The sequence below is a fragment of the Saccopteryx leptura genome, chromosome 2 (assembly GCF_036850995.1).
Source record: "Saccopteryx leptura isolate mSacLep1 chromosome 2, mSacLep1_pri_phased_curated, whole genome shotgun sequence".
Lineage (NCBI taxonomy): Eukaryota > Metazoa > Chordata > Mammalia > Chiroptera > Emballonuridae > Saccopteryx > Saccopteryx leptura.
Genome location: NC_089504.1, coordinates 81,366,565 through 81,387,156, shown reverse-complemented (window position 1 = coordinate 81,387,156; position 20,592 = coordinate 81,366,565). Strand labels below are relative to the sequence as shown.

The 20,592-nt window shown below is 38.5% G+C and overlaps 1 protein-coding gene across 3 annotated transcripts in view; it reads right to left on the bottom strand.

The window, feature by feature from the left end:
• The window catches only part of FOCAD (focadhesin), a 342,443-nt gene that overhangs the window by 9,080 nt on the left and 312,771 nt on the right, over positions 1-20,592 (bottom strand). For 2 of the 3 annotated variants that reach the window (XM_066368255.1, XM_066368256.1), the window contains exons 36-39: positions 10,206-10,334; positions 7,726-7,841; positions 4,767-5,027; positions 4,020-4,109 (exon numbers count right to left, since the gene is read on the bottom strand). In XM_066368255.1, coding sequence (XP_066224352.1) covers positions 4,020-4,109; positions 4,767-5,027; positions 7,726-7,841; positions 10,206-10,334 — 596 coding nt within the window. The remainder of the gene's footprint in view (positions 1-4,019; positions 4,110-4,766; positions 5,028-7,725; positions 7,842-10,205; positions 10,335-20,592) is intronic. The other variant, XM_066368257.1, reaches the window with a different exon arrangement.

Below are 20,592 nucleotides of genomic sequence, written 5' to 3'. Positions count from 1 at the left end.
GTGACCTGTCTGCCTGCGTGCTCTATTAAAATGTACCTGCAGATGGAGCATTGTAATGTCACCTCCTGCTTTCTCATAAAAACCATAAATGATTTCTGATATTAATTGGTGGTGATATTTAGTAAAAATACACAAATAATCACAATGATAACTAAACACACATAGTACTTATAATGTGCCAGGCTCTCTTCTAACCACTTAGCATGTATTAAGCTGACAGTTCACAAAATGTGGAACACAAACCTCTGGAGGACCCCAAGACCCTTTTAGACAGTCTGTAAGGTCAAGCTATATCCATAACGGTATCCAACTATAGTAATAGTCATTGTGTTTTTCACTGCCACTCCAAACTTTTTAAAAATCTAGTTTTACTGAAAACATCCCTGTAAAAAATTATTAGTTTCATTAAATCTTTGCACTTGAATACACATCTTTTTAATATCTGTGGGACAAAATAAGAAGTATGCATAACAGACTTCTGCTATATACTGAAGTATGTCAGTTATCTCAAGGAAAAATACTCGCAACATTGAGTTGTATGTGAAGTAGACACTCTTCTCAGGGAATACCTATTCAAACTGAGTTTCTGACCGATTATTTTCTTACAACTTAAAGAAGTAAGACTGTCAGAGTAAGGAAAATGCTTAACAGAATTCATAGCCAATAATAAAGTTGGAACTTTCGGTACAAATTAGATTTTTGAAAAATTTGTATCTGCTTTTATGACTTTGGAAGTTTCCCAATAAATAAAAGACTTCTTTAGCAAGTGAGCAAGCATGGGACAGACAGGAAGGGAAAGAGATGAGAACCATCAACTCATAGTTGTGGCACTTAGTTGTTCATTGATTGCTTCTCATTCATGCCTTGACCAGGGGGCTTCAGCTGAGCCAGTGACCCCTTGCTCAAGCCAGTGACCTTGGACTTAAGCCAGTGACCTTGTGCTTCAAGCCAGCAACCTCTGAGTTCAAGCCAGTGATCATTGGGTCATGTCTGTGGCCCTGTGCTCAAACTGGGGACCCCACATTCAAGCTGATGAACCTGTACTCAAGCCAGTGACCTAGGGGTCTTGAACCTGGGTCTTCAGCATCTCAGGTTGACACTCTATCTTCTGTGCTACCACCTTGTCAGGCCATAAAAGATTTTCCTGATAAGATTGCTGGTGATATTATGATAATATAATGTTTTGGTATTATATAATGAAATGTATTAACATTTGGAGTTTTTAAAATTTAGTGATTCAAAAACTTTCAAATGACCAATATATGACATTACAAAACCATGCATTGGTAAAAGAAACCAAATACAAGACAGACCAATACATTTTAATGAACCGAGTATGTGAAGTTCACTGATTATTTCAGATTCCACACTGCAACTAACCTACAAGAAGCAATCACTTGCTGAGTTGGGGAGCAATATCAGAGAAAGAAATCAACAACAGTCTTAAAAGCCTATTAGCACACTCTTCCTACATATCTGTTAAGAGACTGCATGTTCTTAACACACTTCACCAAAATAATGTCAGAACCGATGAAAAGAAACTATGAAGACAGAAATTACCGTATTTTTTGCTCCATAAGATGCACCTGACCATAAGACACATCTATTGTTTTAAGAAGGAAAATAAAAAAAATATTCTGAACCAAATGGTGTATTAAAATATTTAATAAAATACCATATTTTTTGCTCCATAAGATGCACAGGCATTTCCCCCTCCACTTTGGGGGGGGGGGGTGCGTCTTATGGAGCAAAAAATATGGTAAAGAGCCTCACAAAGATGTGAAATAATGCCACTCTTCCTACTAGCTTGTTTGATCTTCTGAAAATATATTTTTCTTTTTTATGTTAAGATGCAATGGGTTTAATATTATTATTACATAAGTAAATATTTTTAAAATGTCCTAGTTTTAATCTTTAATATGATAAATTGACAGGTAGGACACAAATAAATAAAAGCTCTTTGGCCTGACCAGGCAGTGGTACAGTGGATAGAGCATCGGCCTGGGACATTGAGGACCCAGGTTTGAAACCTAGATGACACTGACTTGAGTGTGGGTTCATCCAGCTTGAGCACAGGATCATAGACATGACCCAATGATTGCTGGCTTAAAGGCCAAGGTCACTGGCTTGAGTGAGGGTCACTGGCTCAGCTGCAGCCCCCTGCTCACGGCACGTATGAGAAAACAATCAATGAACAACTAAGGTGTTGCAACTAGGAGTTGGATGCTTCTCATCTCTCTGCTGTCTGTCCCTCTCAATCTCCTTCTCTCATGTGCTTAAAAAAAAAAAAGCTCTTTGGAGTCCTCAATAATTTTTAAGACACTAAAAACTGGTCCTGAGACCAAAAAGTTTCACCACTGCATTGACCACTGACTCCTCACATCACTGTATGTACACATTGCTGGTTTCATCCCTCCTTTGTAGATGAAGAGACTGAAGCACAGACGTCATGTAACTTGCTTAAGGTCACACAGCTATAGGTGGCAGAAAAGAATAGAACCCATGGAGTCTGAGGTCTTCACCACGACTTTACTCTTACCTCTGTTATTTCCAGAAACGAAAACATTGAGCTCAGTGGAACACACTAACTTGGGGACATCAGAAGACTATTTAGTATGTTGTAGTGACAATGTTCTGAATGGTACCTTAGGAACCCAAGTGAGTAACATAGCAACTTTAGCTCTAGGTACCACAAAGTACAGTGTCTGCATTACCTCTGTGTACAAGAATATAATATTATGATATAATAAATTACATGAATATAATAATTATGATAATAGATCATTACTGAATACTCGCCTTGGATCAGGCAATTTTCTAAGAACTTAATGTGGATTAAGACAGTTAACTTGCAAATTAACCCAAATTGGTAGGTGCTATTATCTCCCTTTTACAGATGAAGAAACTGAGGCAGTAGGTTATGAAATATAATTAAGGTCACATTGGTAAATTAGAATGCTGGAGACCAACCCCTGGTGGTGAGGCTCCAATGACAATCCACTTAAGCATTTCCTTGCTTAAAATAAACTCATCTCGAAAATGCTGATACTTTATTCCAAATACTCTCACAGTGGTTCTCAAACCTGAGGATGCACACAATCACCTGGAAGAACTGTTAAAACACTGATTCCTAGATCCCACTTCCAGAGTCCCTGATTGAGTAGGTTTGGTGGGACTTGACAATTTGCATATCTAATCAGTTCCTAGGTGATACTGCCTGCTGCTGATCCACGGACCACATTTTGTGAATCACTGCTGAATACAGAAAGTGAAGGATTTGACTGAATAGGTAGGTGAAACCTTCCTTAAAGTGGAATGAGGAAGATGCCCAGCAGCTGCGTGAGCACTCACAGTTCTATAGAACTTTTGATATTACGTGGTATGCGGTGTTGCCATCGGAATAAGTATGTCCATTAGGATTGTACTTGCACTAAAAAATTATTCATTTTCTATCTGCAATTCAGATTCAACAAGATTCATTATATTTGCTAAATCTGGCAACCTTACTGGTAACCTACTTTTCACTCATTCATCATTTGACTGGGCGTGGGTGTACTTGTTAATAATCTTGTGTCAGGACTAATAGCTCTTGTTTTTTAATCAGACACCTCCTTTCTTCATTCCCAGAGGATAAACATCAGGTGAAGAAATATAAATGTGAGACCTGAATTATTTATCTATGATTTCCATGTACCAGAAAGTTCTTTGGTCAGAACAGTCCCATTCTCGTGGATTTTGTACTGAAGACATTGACCTGTACTTATTTTTGCTCACAGGTGATACTAACGTGTTCTTGATAAAGTGGGACTAATTCGGTTAAAATGTTATTACACACAATGTTTGTTAAGAACCAACTACACTATGAGACTGGACACAAGACCCAGAGTGAAACATAAGTTTCTAAAATAAACAATGACAAGTAGGAAGCAAAACTACCCTCAGCCAAAAGGATACTGTAATCATCTTTTCAACTGTAATTCCCACCTCAATAATGAAAAAATACATAGATATATCATTACCTCAGTCACCTGGGCAACTCGATTGGCTTCATCATCTGTCATTTCCGAGAGGCACTTTGCTACACTGATATACAGCTCTAAATCATTTCTCTGGTAAAGAAAAAGCCCAAGCATGTCAAAATATAATGTAGAGTAAGTATATTCTTCATGTTTCAACAAATGATTAGATTTGCTTATCTCTATGAATAGCAACTGATAAGATTTTAATTTAAACCAAACCAACACATGTAGCCATTTTTTCTCAATTAAAAAACATCTTTCCTGTTACTTTGTATATTAGTTTGACTACTTTTTATTTTTTCTCCTCATCAGGATCCATCATTCCAAATGGATTATTTGCATCTTTGTAAAACTACAATTCAAGGGTCTGTTGGGGGAGAGGACAGGCCTGTATTGTGACTTCATATAAGTAGTATATTCAACAACATGCCCAAGGATTCTTCAGGTGTAAAGGGCATGGGTTTCTGAGAGTGCTCAAGTGCTACAGACGTTTGGTAAAAGGCTTAAGAGCAAACTTCCTGGTGCAGCACTGCTTAACCTGCCTCTGAGCTTGCTCAAGACTTTGGTTCTAAATATTCAAACTCAATTTAGAGCTTGGAAGCAAACACATTCTTAGTGAAGAACGTGGTTAGTTCTTGCTAGCCTTCCCACCACATTCTTACAACATACACCTCCCTGCATTGCCAAAAAGGCTTTAAAAAATCCCAAACATAAATTATGAGGAATGTAAATATTTTTGTTCCTCACCCGAATCTTATTTGGCAGAAGGTCAAAAATGTTCCCAGTAGCTTTGCAGAGCAGACTCCAGAGGTGGTGGGCAGGGCTGGGCAGTTTCATGGCCTGGCTCAGACCCTGCAAGGCACTCAGGCATAACTCAGGACTGGAAAGTGGGGAGGCTCCTTTAAAAACTGCTACCATTAAGTTTTCAACAAAACCCAGGGCCTGTTCATCAGAGATGTGTTTGATCCACTGAGATGCAGATACCAGGAGGTATTTCTTAATATTCAGCTGGAAGTAAAACAGAAGAGGTCAGATGTAAACAGGCAAGTCTGCATTGCAACACTGAAAACTTCCAGGTCATCCCTGTGCTTGAGAGTAGACTGAGACATAAATGATTTGGGTTACTTCCTGTCTCTCAATTTCCCACAGCTTCACGGCCCAGTGGATCACCAGTGCATGTAATTTTGGCTGCTGCAGTGACTTCTGACTCACATGTATATATTTATCTACCAATCCATTGTGAACTACTCAGCTTAAGCCTTGGATCTTTTCAGTGAGGGGAATAAAATGCTACTTCTTTTTTATTTTTATTTATTTATTTTATTTTTTTTTGCATTTTTTCTGAAGTTGGAAACGGGGAGGCAGTCAGACAGACTCCCGCATGCGCCCGACCGGGATCCACCCGGCATGACCACCAGGGGGCGATGTTCTGCCCATCCCGGGGATCGCTCTGCTGCAATCTGAGCCATTCTAGCGCCTGAGGCACAGGCCGCAGAGCCATCCTCAGTGCCCGGAAAAACTTTTGCTCCAGTGGAGCCTTGGCTGCGGGAGGGGTAGAGAGAGACAGAGAGGAAGGAGAGGGGGAGGGGTGGAGAAGCAGATGGGCGCTTCTCCTGTGTGCCCTGGCTGGGAATCGAACCCGGGACTCCTGCATGCCAGGCCGACGCTCTGCCACTGAGCTAACAGGCCAGGGCCTAAAATGCTACTTCTAAAAGTACATGACAGTTGTTGCTATTCAGTTTTAAAAGGTCACATTTTCAGTCAAGAAAAGCTCCTAAAGATGAAATGCTCATCTGCTTGGAAATCAACAGAATATCTGATATGACTTGCTTCTTCTTCTGAGGGAGCCTGGGGAAATAAGAAGAGGAACTGGAATGCTGAGACCATTTCTGACCAGAGAAAAACCAGCTGAGCATGTGAAACTGACCACTGTATCTTCAGCATCTTAGAGTTCACCAAAGCTAAGGAGCACGATTAGTAATAGACGTTAAGAGAGCAGGCTTCAAAAATTCTTAGAAATACAACTATGTTACTAAAGCAGCAGCAAGTCTAAAAGAAATGGCATAAAAAAATAAAATCTTACAAAAATCAATAAATTTCTAAAAAATATCAATGTCATTGCATGAGTTATCTGAAGAGCTCACTTTAAAGATCACTTTATAAATGAGAAGATATAATAAAAAATGAATTCACAAACTTAATTTGTTAATTAACAAAGATAATAATCAAGGACAATGCAAAAATGTAGCATAAATCTGAAAGAGAAATGGAAGAAAAACTAAAACTTAGAAAAGTTTCTGAGGTCAACAAAATAGATGGGAGACTTACACCTGATTCAAAAGGAAGAAAGTAAAATAGTTTGGTGTTAAAGACACGGGCTTTGGGCTACCCCGGCTCTCCTCCATTTGTCAGATATGTGCACTTTGCTTAACCTCCATTTGCCTCAGCTTACCAACCTGTAAAATGGAAATAATAAAACTACTGTTCAAAAGTAAAATAAGCCAGACACAGAAGACTTCATACTGTCTGATTCCATTCTAAAGAATTTCTAAACTTTATATAAAATTTAAATTTATTTAAAAGTTCTTTTAAAAAGGCAAAACTATAGAGAAAAAGAACAGATCAGTGGAGGCTGGCAGAGTGCAACTTTTGGGGGTGATAGAAGTGCTCTTGGTGATGGATGAAAATGTATAATTGTACTAAAACTCAAATTAAAAAAATAAAACTCAGATTACACTTGATAAGGCTGTATTTCATGGAATATAAATCATAACTTAATAAAGCTGTAAAAAAATCAGCCTGTTAGTGTTGAAGAGATTTAATCTGATGTCTGAAAGTACTTGCTGAGTGCTTACAAGTGGCAGGTGCTCATTAAGTGGGAGCTGCTTGGAGCAGACAGGTAATGATGAAAGCTGACAGAAAGGATGTAGTCATCAATAGCATCAACCTTCAATTAAAAAGTATTAGGAGACGTAGGAAAGCTTAAAGGAAAAAAGCAAAGAGTGGGGACGGAAGCCAAAAGTTTGAGGAAGTGATAGGAGCGCTTTGCAGTAACCTCAAAGAATTAGAGCCTCCTAGAATAGAAAAATAACCAAGATACAGTCATTTAACTTATAATCCATTGGTAAGCCTGTAAGGAAGCATTCATCCTTTTGGAATGCAGAAAGGAGCATGACTGGAAAACCAGCACTATTAGCCCTGGCACAAGGTAATGAACAAACACCAGGTCAGGTCAGTTCTTCCTCAGCTCTTTGGTCACGCTGAACACCCTAGCAGAGATTGGTCTACTATAACTTGATGCCTAAACAACTCCTACCTAGCCTTCAAGCCTCACCTTAATTGCTGCCTTCTCTGTGAAAAGGAGGGATCATATATCCCATATGTGTGGATTTGTCTTTCTCTTAATACACTCTGAAATGATTATATACGTCTATAAACAAATAAACCTAGGTCAAATAACCACCACTTTCTAGCTGTACAAACCTGAGAAAGCAACTCTAATATCTCTGATCATCATTTCCCCTTTTTGAAATCAATGGTAGCTGACAGAATGCATGGTGGCGGCCATTGCAGATACTGTCAAACCCTCAATTTTTGTAAAATCCCATTTGTCCACTCTTGACTTTGAGAACACACCCAAATGAATGTTACTCTCCCTGTACAGAACCAGAGCCTCCTGCTGCCCACCACCTTAGTTCCCACATACACTAAGACCATGGATCAGCGGTGGCATCACCCACAGTCCCAACAGTGCCGCTGCGTTCTGGGATGACTGTGCCTGAGTCACCACAATTTCAAGGCACAGTTGCTGTATCTCTTCACCTGAAAAAGAAAGAAAAAGAATATCTAGTGTAGCTACTTCTCTGATTTTCAGCCCTCAGTGTCTCAAATCAAAGCATCTGCTTGTGTGACTTCTATAGGTAACAGAACTTCAGCAAATGAAGTGGTGTTTCAGGAAACCTCTTAGAGATGGAAAGAGTGTATGCACTGGCATCAGAATCCCAAGTCCTTGACCTTGACCTCACTTTGAGCTAATGATGGTAATATCTCTTTTGATAGCAGATAAACCTAAACACTCCAGTACTATCAAAAGTTTGAAGAAATTTTAGCTGAAAACCTCTTTGCCTCTGTTTTCCCCTCCTCTCAACCTTGCATTCTGCACATAGAGAAATCTGTCTAGATCTGGAAGGACTTAAAGATGCAGCCACACTCTGTAGTGGCCAAGTCTTCTCAAGGGTCTGATCCTCATCAGCAGACATGTTTTCTCCTTTTTTAACCCTTTGAGTAATGAGGTTTTTTCATGCTTGCTGACCCCTGGGAGTGAGTTTTTTTCAAATAATGAAATTAGTTCCAGTTCCAGTTTTATTAACTTAAAATCATGTTTGTTTGATAACCAATTTATGAAAACAAAAAGAACATACATTTGCCTTTTTTAATGTTGCCTTACACATTTTTAAAATAAACCAATCATACTCTGGATGGTCAGGAAGCACGAGGACATACAGGAATATGAATATACCACTCAAAGGGTTAAAAGGAGTTTTACTAAAACACAAATATTTTCAATAAAGCATGCAAAAGCAGAGCAGGGGCAGGGGGGACATATTTTTTAAATGAAATCTGATAACACAGTATAGTAACATCATATGTTGGAATTACGTTAAAATGAAAGCATTTGCATGAAAAATTGTGTACAAAGTCATCTTTGATTATCCCTCAAACTCCACATAAATTTACAAAGCTTTCCGTATAAAATATATAAGTAAGCACCCTATTATAAAAATTAGCACTCATGACAAATACACATAGATACCCATAATTACAGCATTGTTAAAATTATTGTTCCTCCCTCACCTCTCTCTTCTTTTTCTTTTTGGAAGTGAGAGGTTAGTACATGAAATTAAATTGCATATGCTAAGTCGATAAAAGAGGTTGTAGATGAATTAAAGGTGTGGAGGTAGGCATGCCCTTTCCCTCTCACCACAGAGTACCTGTGGTCTAGAGAGTAATGGCCCTCAGAGATGTCTACATCCTAGTGGAACCTGTGACTATATTACTTTGCATGGCAAAGAGACTTTGCAGATGTGATTAAAATTAATGACCTTGAGGTGGGAGTTTATCCTAGGTTATTTCTTAGACTCATTAATTACATGAATCCTTAAACATGGATAACCCTGTCCAGCTGCAGAGAACCAGAAAGATGACAGCATGAGAAGGCCTTGGCCCTCTGTGGCTTGCTTTGATGATGGAGAAGGAGGCCACAAACCAAGGAATGTAGGCAGCCTCTAGAAGCTACAAAAGGGAAGAAAATGGATTTTTCCTTTCTTAGTCTGTTTGGGGTGCTATAACAAAATACTACAGACTGTGTGGCTTATAAACAAAAGAAATTTATTTCTCACAGTTGAGGCCGGGATTCCATGATCAGGACACCAGTGTGGTCAGATTCTGGCAAGGGTCCTTTTTTTAAATACAGAAGGTCAATTTCTCACTGTATCATCACGTGGTGGAAGGGGTTAGGGAGCTCTGTGGAGCCTCTCTTATGAGAGCATAAATCCCATTCATGAGGGCTCCTCATCACCAAATCACTTCCCAAAGGCCCCATCTCTTAATACCATCATACTGGAGGTCAGAATTTCAATGGGGGGCACAAATATTCAGACCACAGCACCCCCTTAAAGAATCTAGGAAATAATGCTGCTCTGCTGATACCTTGACCTCAACTCAAAGAGAAATGTGTTGGACTTGGGATCTATAGAACTATAAGATAAACAAATAAATTTGTGTTGGTTCAAGCCACCAAGTATGGTAATTTGTTACAGAAGCAATAGAAAACAGTTATAGCATCTCATTGGCTACTTCCGTGAAACCTAGGGCTCTAGTAGTGCAGTCTGACAAACAAACCTGGCTTTCTGGTACCTACAACACATGGCCAGCAACACGCCCACCTCAGTCAAGTATCATCTTGATGAGTGCATTTTTTGCATCTGTGTCTTCAGACTGCCTCTTCCTTATACTCAACTATTTAAAAAGTGACCAGTGAAAGTACCCAGTAATCCCACCCAAGAAGTCAAACCTCAAAATCCCAAAGGTCTATATACTCAGTGCCCCTGTGACACAGGATCCATTTTTCTACCTACAACACACCCTAAAATCAGAGTCTGAACACCTAAAAACACTTATAGTTACCGAAGTTTAGCCTCATAAGTGGAGAGAGCAGTGCAGCCCAGTTCACAGGAGGGTACTGGAAGCTTTCGCCAACTGTTGCTATGGGTTTCATCACCACCTTGAGAAGGGAAGGAGGCACGGATTCAGGACCTGCAACAGAAAGGAGAATAACAGAACACTTCACTAGCACCGTGACTATAGGAAAGGCCAACTCTCCTTCCTGGGTCTTCTAGTTTCAAAAGGATTTGGTATCACATCTTCCATTGTGGTCTATCCTTCAGTCCTGTGCTCTCAGTCTCAACCGCATTTACTTGTTCTTTCCATTCTCTCTGTTGTTTGTCTCCAGTCTCTCTTTCCCGTCTGAACAGAAATATTTGACATATAGTCGTCCCTCGCCATATCACGGTTCACTTTTCGCAGTCTCACTGTATCGTGGATTTTTAAATTGTATATATGTAATTTTGTATCATGGATTTTTTGCTATATCCCAGGATTCTGCAGTATATAGGTATTTTTATATACAGTGGTACCTTGAGATATGAACAGACCAACATACAAGTTTTTTTTAAGATACGAGTTATGACTCAGTCCGTATTTTTGTTTGAGATCCAAGCATAATTCCGAGATACGAGTTGGGATTCAGGAAGCTGCCGCTAGTTGGCACGTTGGTGCATGGGTCCAGTATTGGCAGTTTGATATACAAGTGGACTGACTTACGAGCTCGGTTACAGAATGAATTAAATTCATATTTCAAGGTACCACTGTATTTATTATTTTAATTATTTTTGTGGTAAAATAAGCATTTTCTAGCCTAAAAATTAAAAATATAAAAAACATAAAATATTAATTAAAACATATTAAAAGAATATTAAATCGAAATAAAATATATAGCATACAGCAGATGAGTAGACAATGACTCAGGGGTATGGAAAACTCAGCTATGGGCCAATTCCACTTGAGCTAGTTTGCCCACATGAAATTGTACACAGCACACTACTGGCTGATGGATGGGAGGCGACCAACCAGAGAACTGTGTTCTTTATCCTGGATGCTGACCGGCTCAGCGACTAGTAGCATCAGTCTCCTCCATCTCTCGGGTATAGCATTTTATATGTTGTTAAAATTATGTAGGTTTAAGAGTGTAGAAAGTGTTTAAGAGCATAAGAAGTGTTTCTAAGAGTGTGGGAAAGGTGTCTAAGAGTGTGGGAAAGGTTTATAAGAATGTGGGAAAGGTTTATAAAGCCTTAAAATATACATAAATAATAAAATAAATATAAGGTCGCTACTTCGCAGATTTTCGCCTATTGGGGGTGTGTGTGTGTGTCTGGAAACTGACCTAACCCCTGCAATAGATGAAGGACCACTTTTAGCTGTCTTCATGCTTTCTCCTGTCTTTATTAACTTTCCTTACATATTGCCTCACCATTTGTTCTCTCATCAATTCACTTCCAGAAGAAGAGACACAAGCACATTCTCCTTTCAGGACTATGAGTTACCTGTAGTCCCCATGGCCATAAATGGGCGTGTGTGAGTCACTGTTCTACTCCTTAGCTGGTGTGTGCATGGCTGACCACTCCAGAAGTAAGCATCTAAGGTAACAGCTAATACATGGCTAACCAGCTATCTAGGACACTGTACCCAGATTTTAATATTACCTTGATTGTTATCAGGGGGCGGAGTAAATTAAATTAAAAAAAAAAAAAAGAGAGAAATGAAGAAATTAGAGGTAAAGCCATTAGATGCAGTCAGAATTACAGTAGTCATTAAGGATCATGTAAAAGTAAACTAACAAGGAGGTCAGAAATTATGTATAGAAACGTGGAAGACCAAGAAAAAAATATAAAATTAGCAGAAGCAATGTAAGCAGTAGAAGGAAAATGAACATCAGCAAAAGAAAAACCACCACCAGGGGGGAAAAAGCAGGATTGGAGAAGTAGAGAGTCTCAGAATGAATGTCACTGAGGAAAAAGCAGAAGGGACAGAGTGAACAAAAGAAAAAGACCTACAGAGAGGACAAGCACAGGTCAAGGAGAAGCAAAAGCCAAAATAAACACAGAATCAGTGCCACTAAGATGAAAGCAGAAGTGGGGACAGAGTCTGAGAAAGGGCATCAGCTACAGAAAGAAGAAGTACAGGAATAGAAAAAGCACTAGAAAAGGAGAAGCAGAGGCAGAAAAAGCCACAGAATGAGCATCAAGAAGTGGAGACAGAATAAGAAACAGGAAAGCAGCCACAGAAATAAGTAGCAGAGGAAAAAGGGAAGCATAGGCAGAAAAAGTGACAGTATCAGCGACACTGAGGGGAAAGCAGAAGCTGCTACAGAAAGGAGAAGCTCAGTAAAAGAAGAAGCAGAGGCAGAAAAAGCCACAGAATCAAAAGTCATGAGGGGAAAGCAGAAGTTGCTACAGAAGGGAGAAGCACAGGAAAAGGAGAAGCACAGGCAGAAAAAGCCACAGAATCAGTGTCACTGAGGAGAAAAGCAGAAGTGGGAGCAGAGGCAGCAAAGCACTTCTGCCTCAAAAAGGAGAAGTACAGGAAAAAAAAAAAAAGCAGAGGCAGAAAAAGCCACGGAATCAGAAGTCATGAGGGGAAAGCAGAAATGGAAGCAGAGTTAGGAAAGGAAAATCTGCCACAGAAAGGAGAAGCACAAGAAAAGGAGAAACAGATGCAGAAAAAAGCCACTGACTCAGCATCACTGATGAGAAGGCAGAAGCAGCTGCAGAAAGGAGAAGCAGAGTCAGAAAGAATAACATAATTTGCATCTCTGAGCAGAATGCAGAAGGGGGTACAGAGTCAGGAAAAGGAAACCAGTTACAGAAAGTAGAAGCACAAAAAAAGGAGAAGCAGAGGCCACAACAGTCACAGAATTAGAAGTCGATGAGGGGAAAGCAGAAGTGGGAGCAGAGTCAGCAAAGGAAAATCTGCCACAGAAAGGAGAAGCACAGGAAAAGGAGAAGCAGATGCAGAAAAAAGCCACTGACTCAGCATCACTGATGAGAAGGCAGAAGCAGCTGCAGAAAGGAGAAGCAGAGTCAGAAAGAAGAACATAAATTGCATCTCTGAGGGGAATGCAGAAGGGGGTACAGAGTCAGGAAAAGGAAACCAGTTACAGAAAGTAGAAGCACAAAAAAAGGAGAAGCAGAGGCCACAATAGTCACAGAATTAGAAGTCGATGAGGGGAAAGCAGAAGTGGGAGCAGAGTCAGCAAAGGAAAATCTGCCACAGAAAGGAGAAGCACAAGAAAAGGAGAAGCAGATGCAGAAAAAGGCACAGAATCCATATCACTGAGGGGAAAGCAGAAGCAGCTACAGAAAGGAGAAGGTGAAGCAGAAAAAGCCACAGAATTAGAGTCACTGCATGGAAAGCCAAAGTGGGGACAGAATCAGCAAAAGGAAACCAGCTATAGAAAGGAGAAGCACAGGAAAAAGAGAAGCAGAGGCCACAATATCCACTGAATCAGTACTCATTTAGTGGAAAGTAGAAGTGAGAACAGTCAGCAAAAGAAAATCTCCTACACAAAGGAGAAGCACAGAAAAATGAGAAGCTGAGGCCAAAAATGACACGGAATCAGTGTCACTTAGGGGAAAGCAGAAGGTTGGACAAGGTCATCAAAAGGAAACCAGCTGCAGAAATAAGGAATACAGGAAAAGCAGAAGCACAGGCAGAAAGGGCAATGGAATCAGCATCAGTGAGGTGAATGCAGAAGCGGGCCAGAGTCAGCAAAAGGAAACCAGCTATAGAAAGGAGAAGCACAGGAAAAGGAGAAGCAGAGGTCACAATAGCCATAGAATCAACAGTCACTGAAGGGAAAACCGAAATGGAGAGTGAGTCAGAAAAATAAAATCTGAAAGCTTTTTCTCTACAATTAAGATCAAGACAATGATGCCTATTGTCACCACCAGATTAGAAAGGGAGAAGTAAAACTATCACTATTTGCACATGACATAAATCTATTAAGTATAAAAACAGAATTCAGTAAAGTTGCATGGTAGAGAATAAATGTGCAAAAATTGTGTTTCTATATCCTAGCAATGGTTATTATGAAAAGGAAATTAAGAAACAATGCTGTCTGCAACAGTGTCCAAAAAAATAAAATACTCGGGAATAAATGTAAGCAAGGTAAAAGACACATACGCTGAAAATTATAAAACTTTGCTTAAAGGAATGAAAGACTATCTAAGTAAATAGAAAGGTATCTTGTGTTTATGAATTGGAAATACTGTTAAGATGACAATATCACCCAAAACTATCTACAGATTCCCTACCAAAATTTTAAGAGCTTTTTTTTCAGAAATGGAAAGTCCGATTCTCAACATTATCTAGCATTACAAGGGACTCATATGGCCAAAACAATTTTGAAAAACATGTGAGGGACTCACATATACCAATTTCAAAACTTACTAAAGAGCTACAGCAATCAAAACAGTGTGGTATTGGCAAATATAAGGGTAGAAATAGAAGCAAATAAAACAGACTTGAGAGGTCAGAAATAGACCCATACTTTATGGTCAGCTAACTTTTGAAAAGAGTACTAAGCCCATTCAATGGGAAAAAGAATGGTCTCTTGAATATTGGTGCTGGGACAACTAGATAGCCACATGCCAATAAGAGAGTTGGACTCTTACCTAATATATATACAAAAATTAACTCAAAATGTATCAATGGGGCCTGAAAATAAAAATTAAACCATAAAACTCTTAGAAGACAACATAGAGGTAAATCTTCATGACCTCTGATATGGCAATGGATTTTTAGATATGACACCAAAAACATGAATAAAAGGAAAAATAGATTGAACTTTGTCAACATTAAAAGCTTTGTGCATCAAAGAATAGTATTAAAAAAGTGAAAATGCAATCTAGAGAATATAAGAAAATACTTAAAAATTGAATATCTGATAAGGATCTAGTATCCAGAATATACAAAGAACCCTTACAACTCATCAACAAAAAGACAATCTAATTTTTAAAATGGTCAAAAACTTGAATAAATAATTCCCCAAAGAAGATACACTATAAAAGGCTATCAAGTACTTGAAAAGATGCTTAACAACATTTGTCTTTAGAAGAATGCAAATCAAAACCAAATGATATCACTTCACACTCAACAGGATGGCAATAATTATACAACAATAAAAAAAAGTGTTGCCTGTTCCCTACATAATGTGGAGAAACTGGAACCCTCACTTGTTGCTGGCAGAATATAAAATGGTACCGTCACTGTAGAAAACCAGTTTGGCAGTTCCTCAAAAACTGACACAGAATTAATATACAATCCAGCAATTCCATCACTCCTAGACATGCTATACCCAAAAGAACTGAAAACAGGAGTTCAAACAAAACTTGTATACAAATTTTCATGTCAGAACCATTCATAATAGTCAAAAGGTAGAAACAACCTAAATGTTCAACAACTGATGAATGGGTATATAAAATGTATATCCATACAATAGAATAGTATTTGGCCATAAAAAGGAATGAAATACTGATATGTGCCATAACACAGAACCTATGTGAAAAATCAGACACAATAGGCCATATAGTGTATGATTTCATTTAAATAAAATATAAAAATTAGGCAAACCCAGACAGACAGAAAACAGATCATTGGTTGCTAGGGACCGAGGGAAAAGGGGCTCGAGGAGCAACTGCTCACTGGGGATGAGGTTTCCTTTTGGGGTGATGGCAATGTTCTGGAAAGTGGTGATGGTTGTACCACACGGTAAATGTACTAAATGCCACTGCAATGCACACTTTAAAATAGTAAATTTTATGTAACATGTATTTTACAATATTCAAATACACACACACACAGTATAGAAAGGGATGATGCAGTCACTAGACCAGTGGTTCTCAAAGTGTGCGCCAGGGTGCACTGGTGGGCCCCAGAAGATTTCCAGGTATGCCCTATGGTAGTCCCGACTCTGGAACCCAGAGAAATATGTGCCTGTGGGGGACCAAAAACCAACAGGGTTTTTGGAGTTTAGATTTTTGGGGGACAGAGGTGTGGGGAATTGGCTGTAAGCTGACAGTCTGCCCAACCCTCCACCTCACTTGCCTGATTAGATTGTAAAAGGCTCTTAAGCTGTGGTGCTGGATTGTCTACACTACTCCCCATGTTCCCCTGAAAGACTGGAGGCAAGTTTCTTCTATCCTTTGTTTGGTGTCAAGTTCAGATGTTGGGGGTTTTCTGCACTCAACACAAGAGTACAAAGAGAGAAATTCTTCAATGTATTGATGAGGAAATGAGAGTTTGCCTTTCAAATAGATGCCCAAACATTGAAGAAATCACTAGGACACATCAGGCTCATGTTTCTCATAAACACAAGAATGAAAAAACTTAACACATTTGCACTGGGACCTGCCGAATTTACTAAATCTTACTAAGAATGTATCTATATATATAAAAAGATAACTTTTTTGTCATTTTTTAACCCCTCTTTTTATGAATTCTAAAAAGCGTAACTCAAAAAATAAAATATAAAAATGTTTTTTAATGTCAGAATAAATTTAATTTTGTTGTATTTATTTTGTTTAATTATCATAAAAGCACGCTTGGACTTTATATTTTTTCTTTAATATCTGACTTAACATATTTCTCAGAAATTTGTATATAGTGTGCCTACAATTATTATTAGATTTTAAATGTGCCCTGACTTCAAAAAGTTTGAGAACCACTGCCCTAGAGAGAAAAGCAGAATCCATGAGGAAAACTGATCCCATGCAGCCCCTGAAGACAGACAGAAAGAAAGAATGCCTGGATCTTTCTGCTCCTCGTACTCTCAGGGGTCGGGAGTAGAGTTTCTGCCCTCAGAGTTCTGGGAACTAGCAATCTTTGCAATAAACAACTTTACTTTCAAGTCAGGGGAAGTGAGTTTTTGCTTTCTGTAACAAAAAATACTCTAACATAATTGCTATCTAGTTTACTGACTCTATTACTCCACTTGAACTATATTTGCAAAGATTTCTAATTGCTACCCAAATGCCAAATTCAAGGGGATAATTTTGGTCTTTTTTTTCATACTTTTCTATGTAAAACTGTATCATGCCCTCATTCTTTAAATAAATGCTTCCCTCAGCTTCCATGTTGCTCCTCTGCTGAATCTCACAGCCTGAGCTCACTCACTCTCTCAGTTTGAGGGACTATGTATATATTGATGACTAGTAAATCCTTACTTTGAACCCAGGCCTTTCTCTGATGTTTTAGACTTGCATTTCCCACTAGAATTATCTAAAAAATCAGCATTTTTACACAATAAATCTTCCACTTTTCAAGGGCACAGAATCAGAATCAAATAGCATAAACAGAATCACACAATGTTTTCCACTATATGCACTGGGAGCTAATTCTGACACTAACCGGAATGAAAGGAATCATCCTAACTGTTCGGAATAAAGAAAATTCTTGACAGATGCATGCACTTGGGAAGATGTATGGAAAGAGAGGGAGACATGTATGGAAAGAATGAAGTCACATGAGTTCTTCCCCAGAGATCTTTAGCATTGGACACAAGAATCCACATCTCAGCAATGGGGATAGTTAGCTCCCTTATTACAGTACTTTGTCTTTCAAACAAGTGCCTTAGATGAAAGGAAATACTGAAATGCTTTAAAGACAATGGATTCAGGACTGAGAAGAACTAACAATAGTTGTTAAAAGGACCCAGGTGTTTTAAAATCCAGATACAAAGTTATTTTAAATCTGTCATCCAGATGACCACTCCAAAGAACTCTGATAAATGGAATAATGCATTATAACCAGACCCATTATCACACATACTTGGGCCACAAAGATTTCAGATCTCAGTGCCACAATGTACATGTGTAAACCCTACAGTAAGAGTCTGGTAACAAGCAGGCTAACAGCTGGTGCTACGCACATTCCCATCACCAGCATGTTATTTGTGTAATATAAACATGCCTGTACTTTCTCCATCTTCAGAGTTGTTTAGAAGCGACTTAGTTTAGAATGATCTATTTCCATACATGTGCTTAAAGCTGTAGGTCAATAAGTATTTGAAAACTATTACTTGCCAAGTACTTGTCTCTAAACATTTAGAATAATACAGAGATATTTTTCCTGCAGTTGAGGAAATTATACTCTAACGAGAAAGACTGGCTTTAAGCAAAGAACCAAAATAATAAAAAAATTACACATATAAAAAGTAATATTAAAAACATATAGAAAGGTATCACATAAGGAATCTAAATTAATTTGGGACCACCAGGAAATCCTCTTCCTTCCCTCACTGAGGAAAGAATATTTAAACCAGGATGAAAAGGATGAGTAGAAAATTTCCAGATAAAGTCTTTAGAAAACACAGGTAGAGCTGATTACAGCATTACTGAATAAGTAATTAAATAAAATAGAAATTTAGTAGTCCATAGAAAGAAAGGGAAGAAAAAAAGAAAAAAAGAAAGAAAGAAATTAAGATAGAAAGAAAGTGAGTAACTTTTCCTTATAGTATGCCCGCTAAACGAAATGGAATAAGAGAATTTTAAAAATCACCTTTTGGCAAACATTATAGTAACAATTAAGATAAAACACTAATGAATATTAAACCTAATGGGTGAAAGTAGGGTAAGAAATGTGATATTCATAAAGTCTCAAAATATCTCCACACAAAATATTGATTGATGATAAGGGGAAAGGAGAAACTTTACAGCGGAGAAACCTAGAAGAAATCACCTATGTGATCAAAGTTAACATGTCATGAGTGGAGGGAGACAGACACCTGCCACACGACTGAATGCGGCGAGAAGAGCAGAGCTTGTTCCATGCTTTTCCTGCCAAAGGTGATTGACCTGACTCTCCTATGAGGAATAACAGGCAAACCTAAACAGAAGAATGTCCTATAAAATACCTCACTTCTAATTTTAAAACACGTTAAAGTTATGAAGGATAAAGAACAACTGAAGAACTGTTCCAGACTGAAGGAGACTGAAGAGACATGAAAAATAAGTACAGTGTGATATTAAAAATTAAATTCTTTTTATGCCAAAGACATTATTTGGACTGTCAGTGTAACCTATAGAAAGCAGGTGAAAGGAATATATAGGAGTTACCTGGATGTTTTCACTTCTGTAAATTTGAAATTATTTAGAAATAAAAAGTAACAGAAAAAAGGTACATTAAAAAAATTATCTAAATTTTAAATAAAAAATAAACAATCTCTCAAATAGTAAATACACGCAATAGTGTTTTTATTCCTCTGGCAATGAAATGCAAATTAAAGAGTCTTAAGGTATCATTTCATACCTGACTGGTTTTTATTGTAGTCTTTTGTTTATGCATATGTTGGTTTGCTTTGTAATATGATGACTAGGAACAAGTTTAGTCTTTAGTCTATTTTCTAAGCACTGATACATAAAATAATTCATAAACTCATAATCCTTACAACACTCTATAAAGAAGATTCCATTATTTTCTCCGTTTTACAGAAGTAGTTGAGGCTTAGAGCAGGGGTCCCCAAACTACGGCCCGCGGGCCGCATGCGGCCCCCTGAGGCCATTTATCCGGCCCCCGCTGCACTTCTGGAAGGGGCACCTCTTTCATTGGTGGTCAGTGAGAGGAGCATAGTTCCCATTGAAATACTGGTCAGTTTGTTGATTTAAATTTACTTGTTCTTTATTTTAAATATTGTATTTGTTCCCGTTTTGTTTTTTTACTTTAAAATAAGATATGTGCAGTGTGCATAGGGATTTGTTCATAGTTTTTTTTTTATAGTACGGCCCTCCAACAGTCTGAGGGACAGTGAACTGGCCCCCTGTGTAAAAAGTTTAGGGACCCCTGGCTTAGAGACTTATGCAGCTTGCCTGATGTTACAGAGCCGGCAAGTGGTGCAAGTGGGTATGAACCCACTTCCCTGCTTTTACCTTTGTATCTTCATACTGGGCTGAAATACTGAAATCTGGGATACTCCTTCTGAAGAGCAACGAGGCCATGCCATCCCTATAGTCACCAAATCCTCAGACATCTTGCCCACTAATAAATTGTTTAGAATATATCCTAAGAAAAACTATATGCAGAAAAGAGAAGACTACATGTATAAAGATGTTCTCCATAATAGAAACTTTTAAATGACCAATAGGAAAATGGTTAATTTTCATTAACTTACGGCAGGGGTCCCCAAACTACGGCCCACGGGCCACATGTGGCCCCCTGAGGCCATTTATCTGGCCCCCACCGCACTTCCGGAAGGGGCACCTCTTTCATTGGTGGTCAGTGAGAGGAGCATAGTTCCCATTGAAATACTGGTCAGTTTGTTAATTTAAATTTACTTGTTCTTTATTTTAAATGTTATATTTGTTCCCGTTTTGTTTTTTTACTTTAAAATAAGATATGTGCAGTATGCATAGGGATTTGTTCATAGTTTTTTTTATAGTCCGGCCCTCCAATGGTCTGAGGG